The sequence below is a fragment of the Chrysochloris asiatica genome, unplaced genomic scaffold (assembly GCF_000296735.1).
Source record: "Chrysochloris asiatica unplaced genomic scaffold, ChrAsi1.0 scaffold00008, whole genome shotgun sequence".
NCBI lineage: Eukaryota > Metazoa > Chordata > Mammalia > Afrosoricida > Chrysochloridae > Chrysochloris > Chrysochloris asiatica.
Window position 1 is genome coordinate 17,833,996 of NW_006408526.1, and position 20,912 is coordinate 17,854,907.

The window sequence follows — 20,912 nt, forward strand, 5'->3', positions numbered from 1 at the left end:
CTAGTATACCAGAATCCATTTTCCAGTAACTGTGGCTATAAGAGTCTAAACTAATGTCATAGATGTGGTCTGGCTCAATGGTCTTAGGTTATTTTACTAAAGTAAAAAAATGTCATCATAAGGTTAAGGGACTTTTAATACAGAAGGAAAAAAAAAAAGAGCATCTGGTGTACCTAATTCTAAAATGAGCATGATGAATAAAGTTTATGTATATAAAGGGATCCTATTCCTAACAATGCCTCCCCACCCCCTCACTATTACTACCCGTCATATTATTGGTGGTGTGCTGTGGAGTTGGTTCCAACTCATAGCGACCCTACATAGGGTTTCCGAGCCTATAAATCTTTACGTGAGCAGAAAGCCTCGTCCTTCTGTGGAATGGCTGATAGTTTCGAACTGCCAACCTTGAGGTTAGCAGCCTGACTCGTAACCACTATGTTACCAGAGTTACTTATACTATTGGTAAAGCCAGACTTGTTATTAAAAGGAGCCACCCTGTTACTATACAATCTTTGCTTCATGTGATTTGGTGATGTCTGTGTGGGAGGTTTCTATTTTTCTTATAATGATGTGCTTGGGTCCGCCTCTATGTTCATCATCAGAAATAAGACAAATGAGATAGAGTCTCAAAATTGCATAGATCTGATCCATCACAATCCATCAACTATGTGACTAGTTTTGACTACTATTTCTGGTTATGATATTTTTGTGTTTTGAAGTCTGAAGTTCTTCTGTGAATTTTTTTTTTTTTGTATTAGAGAAAGTGGTTGCAAGATTGATAGTGAATACCTATTGGGAAACTCAGGATCAGGGAGCAGAGTTTGGTCCTAATGGAACTAAGGGGACTAACAGGACTAGGTGAGGAGATGCTGGACTAGGATGCTCATCAGTTCCCAGAGCCTGTCATAGAGCCTGGCATATTGCTGCTCAGCAATTGTTTGAAAAGTAGAATCAGTGAATCAGTTGTTACCATGTTAATCAGTTTTTCTGCCTGTCTTCATCATTTTCTTGTTTTAGTGGTTACTGATACATAGAATGTACCATTTTTCATGTTATTCAAGCCAAACTCTAAGATGGGCAAAATGTCATGAAAACAGGTATTGAGTTCTAGGAGGGATTTAAGCTTTATTGGGAGCTTGTTCTTGTGGATGAGGGAGTGTCTTCAGGGTCTCAACTTTTTTGAAATTCTAGTCATGTTTGTTGACTGACTTTTCTTCCTCTGAAAACAAAGTAAGTTCTTACAATACTGAAATGCCCACTTCTTCCCCTGTGTGATAGCTGGGTACTTGATTCCTTATCAAGCTGTGACTTGAGATTCATTTTTCTGACACTCATTCAAGTGGGTTATTCTGCTATTCCCTCCTGAAAAATCAGTTGTATTTCCAAATCTACAAATTTTAAAGTATCACTGTAGAATGAAACAGGTTGAAATGCATAGTCCTGACTGCGTATGAAATTCTGTTTCATAACACATTCTTTTCTGGACATTAAAGACTAGCTCTTTGAGAAGCCAAGAGAAATAGAATAACGTCTATAAAAGGAGTCTTTTGTACCTTGAAATGTGATTTTCTGTTTTCCTGTCCCTTGTGAATTTGATTTTCATTATTGAATTTCATGCTCGTCTTATACTTAATCATTTGTAGCATGGCAGAACTAAAGATAAAATTTTGCCTTCTTTTTCTGTGACATAAAATAATTTTGGTACCAATCTGCCTTCAAAAATGAGATAGGAAAATAAAGGATTTAAGCATGCAAACCATGTAAAATTTAGAGAAGAAACCACCTCATTTACTGAAGCTAATAAAATTCAATTTACTTTATAATTGACTACAATTATAGACTCAAGTCATTGTCCTTCAGTTTTTTTTTGTTTTTTTTTTTTATATTTATGCCTTGTCATTTATAGCCTCTATCATTTTTACCATTTATATAGGAGCCTGGTGACATAGTTGGTGAAGTGCTCAGCTGCAAACCCAAAACTCCGTGGTTTGAACCTGCTACAGAGGAGAAAGATGTGGCCATCTGCTTTTGTAAAGATTTAAACCATTGGAAACCCTAGAGGGCAATTCTTATCTGCCCTACTGGGTCGCTATGAGTTGATGTTGACTCAGTGGCATTGTGGTATCATTCATATATTCTTTTTATTAAAAAAAAAAAAATTATTTTACCTAGCTTGTTGTTGTTAAGTGCTGTTGAGTTGGTTCAGACTCATAGCAACCTGTATAGGGTTTCTGAGGAGCAGCTGGTGAGCTTGAACCACCAAGCTTACACTTCAAGCCACCCTTGCAGTCCAGCACATTAACCTGCAGTGCCACACCAGGACTCCTTTACCTAGCTTAGGAAAGAAAAAATGTTCTTATTTCCCTGTATCCAACTTCCATAGTTCTGGTTTCTGTTTTTCTGCTCCTCTATTTAAAGATTAATGTTTACTCTCTTGCCTCTTTCCAGACAGAGTGATAGATAACATGAACTTTTTAAGATAAAGTTTTCTTAAAATGATTTTTCTTTTGTTTCACCCAGTATTAGAAATGTGTCTTCCTTCTGTTTTATGTCCTGGCCATGTTCACCTCATGTTTTAAAGTCTCTGGCTATTCTTCATCATTTAAGACTCAGGTCAGAAATCTTCCCCATTTGTGTGCACATGTGAATTCTGCTTTTGTCAGCCCGCCAACTCAGGGCCACTCCATGCACAAAGAGATCAGACTGTTAAGATCCACAGGGTTTTATTGGCTTTTCCCCCCAGAAGTGGATTGCCAGGCCTTTTTCCCTAGTCTGCTTAGTCTGGAAACTCGACTGAAACGTGTTCAGCATCATACAGCAGTCTAGCCTCCGCTGATAACAAGTGGTGGCGGCAAGAGGTGCCATTATCCTGGAGCAAGAGGTGCCATTATCCCAGAGTTGGAAGGCAAGAATTCTATCACCTACCACCACTGCCCTCTGTGATTTCTGATAGCCAATTTAAATCTCAGGTAGCTTTTAGTGATGATAATGAACTTACTAAGATTCAGTTCTCGTTAAGTGAGGCACTTGAGGTCAAGTTCATCAAATTGTAGCAATGTATACTTACTTTCTGTATCCAATTTCTTTATCTTCCTCTAGTCCAGTTTTGATCATCAAGCCATCCAGGCTAAGTCAAATGGGCACTATCTGCAAGTTTGGGTGTTCTTGCGCGCCTCCCCCCACTTCACATTAGCTGGACAGTTTACTCTCAACTCTAGCCTCCAGTGGCTAGGTCAGTGGTTCCAGTTCATAGTGGCCCTGTTGTATAGGGTTTCCGAGGAGCAGCTGGTGAGTTTGAACTGCTGACCTTTTGGTTCAAATCTACCTTACTGTCCAGCGATTTATCCTACAGTGCCAGTAGTAGAAGCCAGTGTATTTTTCCTACTGAGAATAAAATGGCTAGATGAAAAGCCGCAAGGCAGAGATTGTTAAGTTTGCTTTTATGTTGTTGTGAAGTGCTGTCAAGTTGGTTCCAACTCATAGTGACCTTGTATAGGGTTTCCGAGGAGTGGCTCTTTCGTTTGAACTACCGACCTTGCAGTTCAAACTGACCTTGTGGTGCCGTGCTTATCCCACAGTGTCACACCAGGCCTCGGTTAACTTGTGTAGACAGGGTTTTTCTGATATGAACTTATCGAGGTTATTCTTTGGAACTTTGAAGTGCTGATTTCAGATACTCTAATGTGTTGGGAGAAGCCAATTATAGAATAATTACAACAAAAATGTGTGACTTTAAAATGTGGTTAATTATGTTTCTTCTGCACAGAAGACTGGCAAACATTAATTAAGTAATGTCCAGGAAATGCTACCAGGGAAAAAAAAACGCTATCAGGCTGAAAAGCTCCACATAGCAACAGACCATTATTAGTCATTAAAGAAAATGCAGCATTATTTGTCTAAAGCATTTTAAAAGATAAGAACACTCATTATGAATCTGTAACACTACCTAGACTTTCTAATGGAGAAATAAGGGGTATAGTAGTATGCTGGAATTGGAGGCGTGGGATTGGCTCCACTCACTCAATTTTAGTTCCAGTTCTAAGGCAGGGTCACGTACCCACTTTGACTCTCAATTTGTTATCTGTTAAATGGGGACTGTAATGCTTACCTCAGACATACTGCTGTATAGATTTAGGGAGACATACTATAAAATGAGTCCTGGTGTGGCGTTGTGAGTTAATGCGTCAGACTGCAAAGCCATTTGAACTGCAAGGTCGGCAGTTCAAGTTCACCAGCTGCTCCTTGGAAACCCTATACAGGGTCGCTATGGGTCGGAACCAACTCGACGGCACTTGACAACAACAACAACTGTAAAATGATTAGTATGCATATTGTTGGTACTCAATAATTCAGAAAAATTTTGTTAGTAGAAAAGTAAATAATAATATGTTTATAGATGAATTTTAAAAATTTTATTGTTCTCTGTAGTTATTTGATATTTAGTAATTAAAATTACTTTAAGCAGGAAAATACTTGGAAGTCATTATGTATGACCTTTGTAGAAGAACAAAACATTTGTATGCTCAACTATATTCAAGACAGGAAAAAAAATTTTTTTTGCGTGTGAGGAAATTGGAATACAATGTATACAGTGTAAAAGGAGAGAAGAGAGAAGATTATAAATATATGTGCATCCATGCAATATAACGAGCTCTCAAATGAAGCATAATGAAAATCAGTTGTTTCAATTTTGTTTACTTAATATTATTCTGCTACTTTCATTTATTTTTGTCTTCTGCTAATGTTCATAGAAAGTCAGTAATTTGTGCCAATGTTTATGAAAACTTTGGGTACAAAATTGTTAAGAAATTACCACTCTTCAGTTTATTTTCTCTCACAAATAGAGGAAATACTCAAGTTATTCTTCGTGGCAGAATGTCTCTCACAATCTTGTTAAAGAACCAACACAGGAATAGAGTTCGATAACTATCGCAGTAAATAGCTGCTTATTATAAAATAATACCAGATATTATTTTAACCATATTAGGTATTATTTTCTTCTTACTAGAGTTTCATCTGGTAGTATTTAACCTTTAAACCCTAATATTCCAATTGTATTTTTACTAGAATGTATTTGGAAACAACACTAGGTTCCCCAAGGCCTGGGTTTGAGATGAGGGTCTGCCACATTCCAGACACTTCAATAAGGAGCAAGTCAAAACATTTTTTGAGTTTTTGTTTCTTCATCTGAGAAATGTAAAATTCTTTCTTCCTCTTCTTTTCCTTCTCAATCCAGTACAGGGCGTTTGTGAGCATTGAAGAATACACAGATAAATTATATTAACCTCTTGGCTTCAAAGAGTTCTGAACCAACTATTAACAGATAAGCTATTCCTCTGATATGGTAAAATGAAATAATAAAACATGAAAAATGACAGTGAGAACAACTAACATAGATAGCATTTATTGATCATGTCTTATGTACTAGGCACTGTTCTAATTGTGTTTTATTTATGTTGTTGTTGTTGTTGTTGTTGAGTGCCATAGAGTTGTTTAATCCTCATAACCATCCTGTGAGGTTGTTATTGTTACGTGCCATTAGGCTGTACTGTTATTATCCCCATTGTCCAGAAAGGTTAAGTATCTTGCCTGGGAGTATGTGGTTAAGCACTGCACTGTTAACCAAACAGTAGGCAGTTTGAGCCCACTAGCCACGCTGTGAGATAAAGATACAACCCTCTGCCTCCATAAAAGATTACAGGCTTAGGGAGTCTGTGGGACAGTTCTGTTCTGTCCTTGGAGTCAATAGGAGTCAGACTCTAGGACAGTGGCTCATGTGGTCAGTCAGTGACAGTCCAGATTGAATCCAGGCAGTATTGCTCTGGAGACTATGCTCTAAGCCAATTGGCTATCCTGCTGCTCATTGTGTATTATGTAGTAATTAGTATAGAAGGACTACAAAAGCTTGTTTGTTGTATACTGTCGAGTTCCAACTCACAGCAACCCTACACAGGGTTTCGGAAAAGTGGCTGGTGGGTTTGAACCCTAACAAGATGGACTGATGCAGTGGCAACAGCAATGGGTCAAATATAACAATTGTGAGGAAAGTTCAGGACCAGGCATAGTGACCCTGTGTACAGGGTCACTGTGAGTCAGAACTTCCTAGGCACCCAACAACAACAACAAAAATAATAATAGGGTCACTATGACTTATAAGCAACTTGAAGGCACATAACAGCAACCTATATGTGTCAGGAATAGTGATGATTGTTACTATTCTTTCATATTTTGAAATGAGTCACAATCAATAACTATTCATTGAACTTACGGTGTGCATGGTTCAGACTCACTGTCAATATAAGTGTCATTGAGTCAGTTTTGACTCATAGCAATTGTACAGGATTTCCGAGGAGTGCCAGGTAGGTTTTTAGAGAGTGCAAAACTAATAAATAGTGTGAGCTATGTCCTTTAGATCCTTTTTATCTTAGTAATGACATAATTCACAAACCTTTAAAATTTTAAGTATAGCACAGTTAAATATTATTAATAAGATGCAGTATCATGCAATATTATAATAACAGCTAATATTTTGTTAAGGACTTACTGTTGTGCCTAGCTACTATTCTGGAGTCCTGGTGTGGCGCTGAAGGATAATCACTTGACTGCTAACCATAAAGGTGATGGTTCAAACCCACCAGCCACTACTCAGAAACCATATACAGGGTTGCTATCCATCAGAATCGACTCAATGGCACTTGACAACTATTCTAAATAATTTATATGATTAAACTTTAAAAATTCTTATCATAATTCAGTGTTGCTGAAGTATTTCTAAGAGCAGAAGTAAAGTTAATTATATGTCAATCATACAGTTTGTGAGTTGGGCAACACACAGCATGAGACTGAGTTTTGACAGAGAAATTGGGTAGTATTGGGACTTTATATTGGGAACAAAGAAAATCTGGAAAGCCAAGGAGGTTTTGATCAGTCTTTCAGATACTATCAAAATGTTCCTTATCCTTTCTTCTTTGAAAATGTCAGTTTCCCTAAGAGACAAACGACATAGGTTTCCAGGTGGCTAGGTGTTGGTTTGTCTGGAACATACGAGCTAAAGACACAGAATGCTGGTTAAAGAAATAAGCTAGCTGTTTCCTTTAACTACCAAGTTTCTTATCATCTTAAACATTTCTTCTGAGAAACAAGGTAGTGATCCTGTTCTTTCAGGCTTGGCATAAAGTGATACCTTCTTGATTTTTGTTCCCACAGACAGTGTTGAGGATAACTGCAGATACAGCTTCATTTCATATGTTAAAGAAACTGAAGCACAGGAAGTTCACCCAAGAGCACTCAGTGTTGGGTGTTGTGTTGTTAAGTGCAGTAGAGTTGGTTCTGACCCATAGTGACCCTGTATAGGGTTTCTGAGGAGCAGCTAGTGAGCTTAAACTGCCAACCATGCTGTTCAAACCAACTTTGTAATCCATTGCATTAACCCATAGCGCCACATCAGGACTTTCAGATCTTGGGTAGTAATGTTGAAATATGTACCTAGATGAAACTGTGTTTTTTTAGTAGCTCTACTTTGTTCCTATTCTTTGTTTTCCTTTTTTAAAGAGAAAAACTACATAGTAGCAGGAAAGATTCTAGATCCTCTGGTAGTATAGTGGGTATGGGGTGGGCTGCTAACCTCAGGGTCAGCAGGTTGAAACTACCACTCATTCCATGGGAGAAAGATGAGGCTTTCTGCTCCGGAAACCCTGTACTATGAGTTGGAACCAACGCTACAGCACATAACTCCCACCAGCCACCATTACAAAAATACCATACATTTTATTGGTGACCATACAGAAGAATATATAGAACCTTCATGATACATTGCAGTGAAAGAAGTAAGGCGTGTGACTGATATGGATGTGGCCAGAATTTCCCCACAAAATCAAGCCTTTTCTTTAAAGTATTTCTCCTATAAAGGGTTCTATGATCCAAGTCTATGTCGCTGAAATAGATGAGACAATAGACACCGTAAATAAAGAATCTTTCTGTTCTAAGGATTATTCCTTACACTGATGCCTGTTATAAACCAGGCACTCTTCTTAATGACATGATTTCAGAAATGATTTAGATATACTAGTGATGTGATAGGACAGTGTCATACTATTCTAAAATGGGATATTTTTACAAGACAGGTAGTCATAAAGCTATATCACTGTTCTTGCCCTATAAACATTTCTGAACTGTCTATCGAGAGTTTTGGGATGAATGAGGATGCCTGTATGGTTACAAAATGCAGTTTAAGGTCTTTTTTAGAACATTCCTCAGAGCAGATCATGCGCTGGTCTTAGACATCCTTTGCCTCTGCTCTCAGCATGTTTCTCATGGTGATTTGTTTTAATAGCCTCTGTTTTGGCCTGTATTGCATTGCAACTGTTAATAATTTTGTTTTACTCTGTGTGGAGTAAGCTAGTTCTGTGTTAACTTTTTATCCCTGAGCTGGAACTATGTCTGGCACACAGGAGGGTAAGTCAAAAAGTATTGGTACTAGAGTTCCAGTTCATATATGCATAGGTTTTTTTCCAAACGAATGATTTGATTAAACAGGTCTGTGCAACAAGCTGATGGCTCTCTCAGTAATACATTTGTCTTAGTCTTGTTATGGTGCCTTCAAAAAAAGGTCCAATCAAAACATTGGCTTCTGGGAGAGTTTGCTGGAGCAAACAAGGCAGAGAGGTTAGCTCAAAAGGTTATGGTAGCTGTTTTATGGCAATCTAAAGGGACACAGGGTGGTCATGGGGACTATTTGGAAGAAGTTTTAAGAAAATTGAAAATCACATTGGTGAGAAAAGGCCAGTAAAGTTGTACCAAGGGTTTTTTTTTTCTCTCCCTATCATAAAGGAGCTCTGGTAGCGTAGTGGTTACGAATCGGGCTGCGAACCTTAAGGTCAGCAGTTTGAAACTACCAGCTGTTCCGCGGGTGAAAGATGAGGCTTTCTACTCCCGTAAAGATTTACAGCCTCGGAAACCCTGTACAGGGTCGCTATGGGTCGGAACTGACTCGAAGGCACTTACAATAACAACAACAACATCATAACAGTGCACCTATAGGAATTTTGTTGGGAAACCTTACTCCATCCACCCTGCTGCCCTGACCTTGTCCTTGTAGACTTCTTTTTGTTATTTAAACTCAAAGAACATTTAAAGGAAACACAATTTGAGTGTCCTGAGGATGACAGAACTGTCCTTTTGGTGTAAATGGAAGTGTGCATAATTCTTTGTGGAAGGTTTAAAGAGATGGTAACACCACTTCAGAAATATGTACAACTAAATGAGGATATGCTAAGAAACAGTAGTTCCACATTTTGATTTTTTGTTTAAAAAGGATCTCGATGACTTTGTAGCAATACCTTTTTACTTACTCTTATATAGGTTTTAATACCCAAACCCTCAGTGCCATCAAGCAAATTATAACTCACAGTGACCTTATACAGGGCTTCTGAGACTGTGAATCTTTATGGGCATAGACAGTTTCATCTTTCTCCCAAGGAGCAGCTGGTGGGTTTGAACTGCCCATTGTGCAGTTAGCAGCCAACGCCTAACCCATAGTGCCAGTGGAGTTGTGCTAGTTAAATGAAAGATAGCTTTAAAGTAACTCAGATTTTAGCTGGGGAAGACAGTACAATATATGATTTCAAATAGATAGAAATGAGCATGTCTTTCTTTAGAATGTCAGAGTGGTAAAACCTTATAGTAAATATAAAACCTTGAAAAGGCCTTCTGACTCAGTTTGTACTTCCTTGCCTTAAATTGATTGGCGAAATTGTAAATCTTTTTGAAAGGAGTCAGAATAAGCATGGAACAAAATCATTAGCTGTGTGCTTCAGCAACCAAACAATCTGAATATAGTAATTCAAATGAAATACACTTGTCTTAAGCTAAAGAAACTTAGAAATGCAATTAACAATTTTCAAATTAACATAGCTTTTCAACCCAGATGTTTATATTTAGAATTTTTAAGTAATTGGATATACTTACAGATTATGAATTGAGAGTGTTTTTTATAGGCAGTCCCTGGGTTTTAAACGGCTGATTTACAATTCCTACTTGTTCTTGATGCAGGTTTTAAACCAGTTCTGTCATGGCCAATGAAACAGGAACAGACCAGAATTTTTACAATGTGGATGACTCATGTGAACCTGAATGGGAGTAATTACAGGCTGAAGCCCTGAAATGGGAGACATGTGAACCCATTCAGGAACTTGATGCATGAGACTGGATTATTGGCAGGACAGTGGAGTGCCACACATGCTCAAAGCTGCCGTCAGCTGCCATCTTTGAATGGGGCGCTGCCATATTTGAAGTCATGCTTTAATGTTTGTAAAATTGCCCTTACTTTGCAAAGGTTGAACCAACACCTAATCATAACTAATTCTTCATCACAATAACTCCACTTGATGCAACTTTTAAATCATTGAAAAGGCTTTGAGTCTTTTCTTGCAACAAGAATTGTATGCACCTACCTGTTCCAACTGACCTACACATACTTTTTTTCCATTTTGAACTTTCTTTTGTGATTTGCATAGTGATTACAAGTCGAGCTGCTAACCTTAAGGTTAGCAGTTTGAAACTTCTGCTGGAGACAGATGAGACTTTCTGCTCTCCTAAAGATTTACAGCCTCAGAAATCTTATAAAGAGTTGCTATGAGTCAGAACCGACTCTACATCACATAAACCACCCCCATTGTGGATTCGGTGAAAGTTAATAGAGCAAATTAGTTTTTCCATCAGCATTTTATACACATTTTGTTTCATGAAATGTGTATAGTTACAATTAGCTATAATATAATAGTACTTTTCCCATTTCTTTTCTAGTTTCATTTGCATTTGTCCTTTCCTGCCCCTTACTGTCTTCTGAGCTTTTCTGGGGGGCAAATACTATATTTTTTTGGAGTCCTGCTGTGACGCTGAGGGTTAATACGCCAGACTGCAAACCATTAAAATGCAAGGTCGGTGGTTCAAGCTCACCAGCTGCTCCTTGGAAACCCTATCCAGGGTTGCTATGAGTCAGAAATGTAACAACAGACTTGGAAAACTTGTTCACTCTCATTTTAATGGAACGCTTGACATAATTGAGAATTATGCTTTCAGCTTCATATATATACATGAAAAGTATCTGGTTTTCTCTTTTTACATTGATAGTGTACTTTGTAAAACTTTTAAACAAAATTATCAACTACAGATTTTGACCTTTTTTTTTTCCCCCCAACTACCTTAAGATTTTATTTTGAGAGGGGAAATAGACAAGTATTTTTCAGCTATAGTTGAGTCATTGTCTTTTAAATTTAAATATTTAAAAATAGTATTTAACGTCTTTTTTTTTTCCTGTTAAATCAGTTGCATTTTTTCCTTTTTTTTAAAAACTATTGGAAGGTTTATGAAGTGATTAAAATAATTTTTAATGTCAAGTTGATTCTGACTCGTAGCATCCATATATAGGGTTTCTGAGGAGCAGCTGGAGATTGGAACTGCTAATCATTGCAACTTGTGGTGCCGTGCTTATCTTACAGTTCCACACAAGGACATGCTTTATATTTATAGGAATGATAACTCATTATTTTTAAGAATCACTACTTTAAAAAAAATTTTCGCATGAGAAAATATTGCCACTCTCTTAAGAACTTCAAGGAGGATGATTTCTTACCTTCTATAAAATTATGCCTTTAAGTAGAAGAAAAGGGAAATAGCTTTTTTTCTTTTACTTTTCTTTTTAATCTATGAACCAACATTGATTGTTTACCTGTCATATGTCAGACATTATGCTAAGAATTTGTGTTATTAATTCTTATGTTACCTCATGAAGTGCATGTTCCTAGAATCTCCGATTTTAGATGAGAAAAATGCATGTTAGAGAAGGTAAATAAATTACCTCAAGGTGTATAGCTATGGTACAACTGAGGTTTGATTCCAGATCTAGCTGATATGTAATTAATGATTATGAATATGTATGCCAGGTTCATAATGGGTGCTCAATAAAATCAATTGAAAATGAAGGTCATGTACCATTTGGCTTTAAAAACAAACAACAACAACTGTTCATATATTGAAGTTTATATGTTGCTAAATTTTCTGGGTTTTTTGTTTATAGGAGAAAAGACTGAAAGAAAGGGATGCCAGAAGAGAAGCCAACAAGAGACAAGTAAAGGTAAGGGTTTACATTTTTAACCAGAACAGTGTTTATGATGTTAATTTGGAATTTAAATACTCTTCATTTCAATACTCACTTATACATCATGGTATTTGGATTGAATTTAATTAAACCCATATGTGCCTGTCATTGTGTCTCTTGTATCCATTTGTATCTTGTAGAATTCAGCATGAAAATGCCTAAGGATTTGTTTATTGGACTCTGCCCTACTCTCACCATCACCTTCTGCCATTTTGTTTTGTGCCTATTAAGTACAGGAAACCATTGATTCTGTGGGACAGGCTTTGTAGGACTTAAAACTACTAAAGTACTTTAAACTTTAGACCAAGTGGAAAGATTATATGAGCCTAACTTGATATTAGGAAATTCTGAAAGCATTGGATTATTTCAGATCAGCTTCTAGAATCTAGGGAAAAGCACTCTACCTCCCACCTTCCTATATTCTGTAAATAATAATTTTTGGTAAATGTATATGTACAGTTTCCCTCAAATACATAGAGGTGCTTCAGAATTTGTAGAAAGATCCTATTATAATTTCATTTCTTTTTCCCACAGATGTTTTGAAGCACCCTCTTATGTATAATTGTAAATGTCATCCATGTGCAGCTATAATTTGTTTGGTGTGTTTGACACTGAGGGCTCGGCTTCTGCATTGAGAGGACTTTTAGTAGGAATGATTACCTAGAGTCCGGGCCCCATAACATATGCCATTTCTCATGCTGTATCTCATTATGCCATGCCTAGCTATGATTTTTTCTTGTCAGTTAGTAAAGATCCGACTCCCTGGAGTAAGCCCATAATGTTCCTTGTCATTTTCCTCCATGCTGGCCACAGCACTTAGAGAGCAAGTCTGAGATGATAACTCATGCTATAGCTCTGAAGTGGGAAGCAATTATTCTGCAGAGCAAGATGAAAAGACTGCTTATTTTCAGTATTAAATACCACTCTGTCTTCAAAGGTGCCTGAACACCAGACTACAGTGTGTGCAGCCTGATGGGTAATTCAAGTGGTGGATTCTGCATATGCTTTTACAATGCAGGGATGTGGCATGAAAATGAGATCTTAGAGGCTCTAGTGGGGAAAATCTAAGACGACTTAAGTCTAATGAAAGTAATGGATGCTTGTAACTATTGCATATTCAGCTTTTAAAAAAAACAAAACCAATTTTATATCACGCAGATGCTCTCACTTCTGTATCTGAAATTGTAAAAGATATAATCTAAAGCCAAAAGAAAGTCCTGTTACAATCTTTCCTTTGTGGGTACTTAACGCACATTTGGGTATATTTGTAGATATGCTTGCTTTCTCTCTCTCTCTTTTTTTTTTTTTTCTCAATCCTTTTAGATGTGATATGCGTGATCTTTTATCGTGGTTTAGGTTGTAAGAAATTGCTATCACCCTTAAGCCTGCCTTGCCAGATCCCTTTTCTCTTATTTCTGTATAAACTGGTGTGTATGGTTTGGTTTTAATACTGTGTCAGCTGAGAAAATAAGCAACTAAACAAACAAAATGTGTACAGACCATCAAAGACAGATTTTTCCATTGGGTCAGATTTCTAAAGTGAACTACTCAAGCCAGTCCCTTCCCTTCATGCCCTTCCTGCTTACCCCCCACCCCTTTTTCATGTCTGTGTCTAGACATCTAAGAAAGGAGGAGAAGTCCTGATGTGGTGCTGTGGATTAATGCCTTGGACTGCAAAGTCGGTTTGAACCATAAGGTTGGTGGTTCAAGCTCACCAGCTACTCCTTGGAAACCCCATACAGGGTTGCTATGGGTCAGAACCAACTTAATGGCACTTACCAAGAAGAAAGGAGGAAGACTTTCTTGTAAAGAAAAGGTTTCATTTTGTGTAACCACTAAGGATTATAAAGAGATGCTGCAGTTGATACGGCTTTACTGCTCAGCCCAGAGTGTTAAATAGACAGTGGCTGTGTTTCATTATTGCTCCTAGTTTCGCTGCTTCCATTTTACAACCTTTGCTGCCTGAGTGCTCCGAGATGGCAGCCCCCTTGTAAGAGTGATATTACCAGAGGGATATCGCTGCATGGTTTGTAGCCAGGATCCAAACATTCCTCAAGACACCAAGCACTGGCAGCACTGACAGGTTCAGGCTGACAGATGGAGCCCAAGGAATTGGCTCGAATCAACCTTTTTGCAACCAGCTTCTTTTCAAATGAAATTGACGGGACAAAGGCCCTCCTGGCTTTTCAGGTGCCCTTGTGCAAAAAGGCTTGTTGGTGTTCGGTGCCCTCTAGATAGTTTTGGGTCATAGCAAATCTATACACAACAGAATGAAATACTGCCTGGTTCTGCACTATCCTCAACAATTGTTAGGCTTGAGCCTATTGGTGCTATCACTGTATCAATCCATTTCGATGAAGGGCTTCTTTTTTGCTGACCCTCCACTTTACCAAGCATGATGTCCTTCTCCAGGGACTGACTGATCCCCCCTGACATCATGTCCAAAGAAGAAGAGATGAAGTTTCACCATCCTGGTGTCTGTGAATTTTCCTGGTTGTGCTTCTTCCAAGACGAATTTGTTCATTCTTCTAGCAGTCCATAGCATTTTCAGTATACTTTTCATCACCATAATTCAAACGCATCAGTTCTCCGCCTGTCTTCCTTATTAATTGGCCAACTTTCACATGCATATGAGGCGATTGAAAATACCATGACTTGAGTTAGGCACACCTTAGTCCTCAAAGCAACATCTTTGCTCTTTTACATTTTAAAGAAGGTCTTGTGTAGATTGCCTAATACAGTATGTCATTTGATTTCTTGACTGCTGCTTCCATCAGTGTTGATTATGGATCCAAGCAAAATGAAGTCTTTATCAACTTCAGTCTTTGCTACATTTATTATGACACTATTTATTGGTCCAGTTTTGAGGATTTTTGTTTTCTTTACAATGAGATTGCAATCCATACTGAAGGCTATGGTCTCTGATTTTCATCAGTAAATATTTTAAGTCTTCTTTGCTTCTGGCAAGCAAGATTGCATCATCTGCATATCGGAGGTTGTTAATGAGTCTTTTTTCAGTCTGGTTATTATCTTTCATATAATCCAACTTCTCAAATTATTTACTCAGCATGCAGACTGAGTAAGTATGGTGAAAGGATACAACCCTGGCAAACACTTTTCCTGATTTTAAACAAGTCAGTGTCCCCCGTGTTCTGCTCTAACAACTGCCTCTTGGTCTATGTACAGGTTCCTTATGAACACAATTAAGTGTTCTGGAGACAGGCTTGCTTGTTTGCTGTGTGCCTATGAGTGGGTTCTGTCTCATAATGACACTGTGTAGGATTTCCGAAGCTGTAAATCTTTATGGAAGCAGAAACCCTCTTCTTTGTTTTGAGAAACATGCTTATTATTAGGAGAGATTTGGTAAAGAGAAGATGATGACCCAAAGTTTGATGCCTAAGAAGAAATGTATGATGTGAATTATTAGATCTTTCTCCAGTGTGTCTTTTTGTATGTGTACACATGTGTGTGATTGTGTACATGTGATTTAAATGGTGAGTACTCCTGAGGTAGTTTCAGAGTAAAAATTGTCCTCTCTCAGATCTTTTTTTAAACATCATCATGGTGTGACTTGTGAATGTTAGTTGTTTGTTTTCTCAGCTTGACAAAGTAACTTTGGTAAGATTCAATTTGGAGTATCCGTTGAATTCCTGAACCTTGAAAATATCTAAAACTACCTTAATGATCAGATAAAATAGTATGTGCAGAGTTAATATGTCAGGAAGTAATAGTGTTATCCAATGTCCTGGTGTGATGCTGTAAGATAAGCGCTGGACTGCTAGCAATAAGTAAGGTTCAAAGTTAAAACCAACTAGGCTGCTTCTTGGAAACCCCTACACAGGGTCACTATGAGTTGGAACTGACTGGATGTCACTTAAATAATGATTGATTGATATCGAAAGCATTTTTAAGAAAATTTGCTTTTAAAATGTGGGTTGTTGTTGTTGTTGTTATGTGCCATGGAGTCGGTTCCAACTCATAGCGACCCTGCACAGGGTTTCCGAGGCTGTTAATCTTTATGGGAGCAGAACGCCTCATCTTTCTCCCATGGAGCAGCTGGTAGTTTCGAACTGCTGACCTTCTCCCATGGAGCAGCTGGTAGTTTCGAACTGCTGACCTTGTGGTTCGTAACCCGATTTGTAATCACTACGCTACCAGAGCTTTAAATATGGGTAGGATGAAACAAAATATGAATGGGCCTCTTCAGAGTCTGATACTTTATGCTAAAAGACTTAGGATATGTGCAGTCAGGAATGGGAAAGAAATATGAAGCTGTAATTCTCATGAAGGTTGTTTTCGGTGCCTGAGATTTAGTGATTTGAGATGTGTGCAAGGTGGCTTCAAAAGTTTTGTGAAACAAAAAGTTGAAAAATAAAATAGCGTGTTCATACGTTCTGTGAATGACCTTGCGAGAATCAGCTGCTGCAAGTAGGGTGTGTCCCCTCCACTACCAAATAGAGTGTAAACAATTCATGGTCTTTGCTGCTAAGAAAAGTCTTAAAGGTTTAAGTCTGTACACAGGCACCTTGGAAAAAAGGTCTGGCAATCGACTTCTAAAAAATCAGTCAATGAGAGTCCAGTGGAGTCCAGATGACACAGATGGGGTCTTCATGACTTCACTGCATATCAGCTGAAAACAAAGCAAAACAACAACAACAGCAAAAAAAAAAAAAAAAAAAAAAAAAAAAGAAGCACACTAGAGAATAGGTCTAAGATAAGTTATTTAAAAAAAAATAAAACATTTGTGGGAAAATTCTATTATCCTTGAGTTCCATTTTTCCATGAACTTTTTGAAACTCGTGGTATGTCCTCTGGATTTCAAAACTTTCTGTAGCAGACAAATATTTAGACTATCCAATACAGTTGGTTTTACTTTATCTAACAGCTTGTTGTACATTCTTGTAATTTAGAAATTATAAACTGAGATTTGAAAAATAGTAGCAGCATTGATCAATAGACCACATTGCTTTGGGGTTCACAGAGGTTATGGCACAGTCTTGGAAAATACAGCTTCACCTCATTTACCAGCTTGACTTCCTCATATTACTTTGTGCTTGTACAACCTCTGGTGGTTAGAGGAGTTTTACAGAAACTTAAAGAAAAGAAACAATCTGCTGAAACTTCAGGAGCTAGATTCCTAGAAACCTCTCAGTATGATACTGCTTTTGAAAAGAAAACCAGATCTATTAAACAAAAGGAGTATTAGATAGAAATGAACACTTAGTATGAAGGAACAAAGTGTAAGAAACAGCTCAGAGACTGAAACACTGGACAAATAATCCTTTGAATATATTACAGTTAACTATTAAACTTTTTTTGGTGGGAACATTATATTAAAATAACTAAAGTGATGTCATAAATTTTGAAGTTGAAATTTTAACCAAAACGTTGAAAGACTGTAGATTTTAATTGCTTTCTCTTTTTAGATATTTATTGCTTTTTAAAATTTTAGTTATCCTAAGGTACATTATTCATTTAACAAATATTGGTCTGAGGAAATAGTCTTTTGTATCTCTAAAGTGGTCTCAATTCAAAATAGTTTTCAGGCTAGTCCTCTCAGGATGGAAAGTCTAAAGAAGTAGAAGTTGGGGTGTCATTTTAGAACCTGAATGGAGTTGCTTGGGTCACCCCTTGGGACTCCCACCCTAACTGGGGCACCATGCCCCATCCTGACCTCAGTTCCTATTCTAACCTGAGCCCCCCATCCTGATCTAAGCCTTCCTCATCCCTAGAGATGAGCTGATTGACTCGTTTCCCAATCTACTGGTTTAGAGTGATTTTTATGTCCTCTGGCCCGCTTGTAATTTCATATAACACAGCTAAACTTATTTTGGTATTGTGTTCTTTCTACATTTTTGGCACTAAAATATCCTTTCACTTATGAAGTAATAGTGGTAGTACCTTGTAGAAAATTAAAAAACAAACCAAGCAAACATCATTACTTACCAAAGTGAAAATCCTATGTCAGTCCTTCAAAATCTTTTTTGAACTTAACTGGTCCATGAAATTAAAAACTATGGCATCTTTTGGTATATTCCAATAGTTTTAAATAGTACAGGCCAAGGGACTTACAGAGGTACTTAGGAGATATCAGGGTCATAGGTCAGGAGCCTAATCTCCCCAGTTTATCTTTGAAGTTCCAGGTACCCCATTGCCTTCGAGGATATTCCAACTCATAATCTGCCTGTATCTGTTTCTTTACTTAAGCTGACAGCCTCATCTTTTTCATAAGGAGTGATTGGTGACTTTGAACTGCCGACCTGGTCGTTAGCAGCCCAATGCCTAGCCTATGGTACCACTAGGGCTTCAAGTTTTCCGCTTATGTTGAGCTCAAGGGAAGCTTTTGAAAAGATGGGTCTACATGAATATATACAATTAAAGTAAATAAAGACTATAAGGGAATATGGCACCAATTCTTTGATGGCAAAATAGTGTGTGTACATACCTTAGTTTCCTGAATCCTCATTTACTTTTATTGCTCCATGTGGTTTCTTCATGTTACTTTTCCTTTCTTTAGTTTTTATTTTCCTTAAAATCGTTTTCATCGTGGTGCACAAACTAACGACTATTCATAGAAAATTACAATAGCAAATAAAAGAATTAAGGCAAGAACTCTGAACTGAAATCTGTACTTGGAAAGCAGGCTTTATGTAGCTGGGTGGCCCTGTGCATGTTACAGTCCCTTCACGCCTTTTCTCACCATTTGTAAAAGGGGCTTGTTTCGCATAAAACACCCATTGCTCTAGAGTTGATGCTAACTCATGACAACCTCACGTGTGTTAGAGTGTTAGTGTGTTAGAGGAATTATGCTCCTCCATAGGGTTCCAGTGGCTGAGTTCTCAACAAGTGGATGATCAGGCCGTTTTTCGAGGTAATTCTGGGTGAACTGGAACCTTCAGCTTTTTGGTTAGTAGCCTAGGTCATTAACTGTTCACACCACACAGGGACTTTGTATGTTGCATTGTTGTTGTTAAATGTCGTTGAGTTGGTGACAACTCATAGCACCCTTTATAGGGTTTCCAAGGAGTGGCTGGTGAGTTTGAACTGTTGAGCTTGTGGTTCAAACTGACATTATGGTCCAGTGCTTTATCCTACCAGCTGTTCCTCTGAAACCCTATGAGTTGGAACTGACTCAATGGCACCTAACAGCAACAACAACAAATCTTCTTGATCTGAGCTGAGCTATGTAGAGAAAGTTATGAATGAGAAAAAAATTCCTTGTATTGTCTCAGCATTAGCATTTAACTGCTTTGTTCCTGACATCTTACTATGAGTTTATTTACTAAATGATTTCTCTCTCATGGTAGTTATAAATAGGACATTAATAAATGTTGGTAAAGTTGCTCCTAATTTTTCTAGGTTTTAAGCCTTTGCATTTGTAATTTTTTTTTAATAGTGCCTTATTGATATAGCAACAAATTAAGATTTTTCCATGGAATATTTCCCCCTGCTGCCCTTCCCCCCCGTTTTTAACGTTTTATAATACTGAATTTTTAATTGGCCTGTTTCTTCTAAATATGATTTGGATTTGACTCGACGGCACTTAACAACAACAAAAGGATAAATTTATTTTAAACTAAACTGCTTTTGGTAAAATTAAAACCAGGCTAATGGAAACATATGTATGTTAATAGTCCCAATTCCCAAGGAAAGCAGAGGTCCTCCCTGAAAGTGAATTGTTCTCCCATTTGAAGGCATAGCACTCTTCTAGGGTGCCATATGCTGCAGCAATAGTTAGTTTGTAATGGTGCCCTGAATGAGTCATTCAGTTTCTCTAAGTGAACTGTTCAAATCATACCTTGCTGAGTACTGGAACAAGACCCATTATCCTCCCCTTCAGCTTTTTAAATAAACACCACTCCGAGCCTTTTAGATGACTTGCTCTTTTTGCTTTCCCATCTGCCTGAGGTAACTAGGAAACCTCAGGTAGATTGACCTTTTAATGGTGACCCTAGTGTTGGTTTGTTTTGCTGGAGGATTAATGCAGTCATTTATTTTTTCTGCCTTTGATGATAAAGAAAAAGAAGGTTTTAAGCATCCAAAATTATGTCAGAGGTTATTTCAGTGTTCCTTTGTCAGAGAAGTGTCTGTCTGTACTCATGAAGATTTGACAACAACCCTGAGAGAGAGACAAGCTCTGGTCATGATATCCTATGGTGACTAACTGCTGTTCTCTATGATTCAGCCTAAGGGTTTTCTCTTTTATGAAGATTTTTTTTCAGATTCTGGTGACGTAGTGGTTAAATGCTTTAGCTGCTAACTGGAAGATTGGGAGAAAGATGTGGAGTCTGTTTCATAAAGATTACAGCTTTAGAAACCCTTTGGGTTAGTTCTGCTCTGTATTCAACTCTACAGCAACATGTTTGGTTTGGTTTGGTTTTGGTGTTAGTATTAACTGGGTCCTGCTTGTGTTACTTCTGCTCTAGTCTCCAGGATAGAACATCTCCAATAGTTGATCACACTTACTTGAAAACATTATCTGCCTCTCCTACTCAGTTCTGAAACTTGTTCTTCTTTTATCCTTATCACTTATTCTAGTGCTTGCTTCATAATATTTAAATGAACTAGTGTATAAGTGAGTTAATGAATGACTTAAAAAGACTTTTATTATTTATTTATTTTTAATTTAAGGTTTTTATTGTGGATTGAGTGAACGTTTACAGGGCACATCATCAGTTTCACATTCAACAATTCATATAACTTGTTTCATTACAATTGATTATAATCCCTTCCATATACCATCAATTAAAAATAT

At 37.6% G+C, this 20,912-nt stretch overlaps 1 protein-coding gene across 1 annotated transcript in view; it reads left to right on the plus strand.

Moving 5' to 3' along the window:
• The window catches only part of DDX10 (DEAD (Asp-Glu-Ala-Asp) box polypeptide 10), a 336,305-nt gene that overhangs the window by 207,593 nt on the left and 107,800 nt on the right, over nucleotides 1-20,912 (plus strand). The window contains exon 16 of the mRNA XM_006833802.1: nucleotides 12,077-12,133. Within this exon, the coding sequence (XP_006833865.1) occupies nucleotides 12,077-12,133 (57 nt within the window). The remainder of the gene's footprint in view (nucleotides 1-12,076; nucleotides 12,134-20,912) is intronic.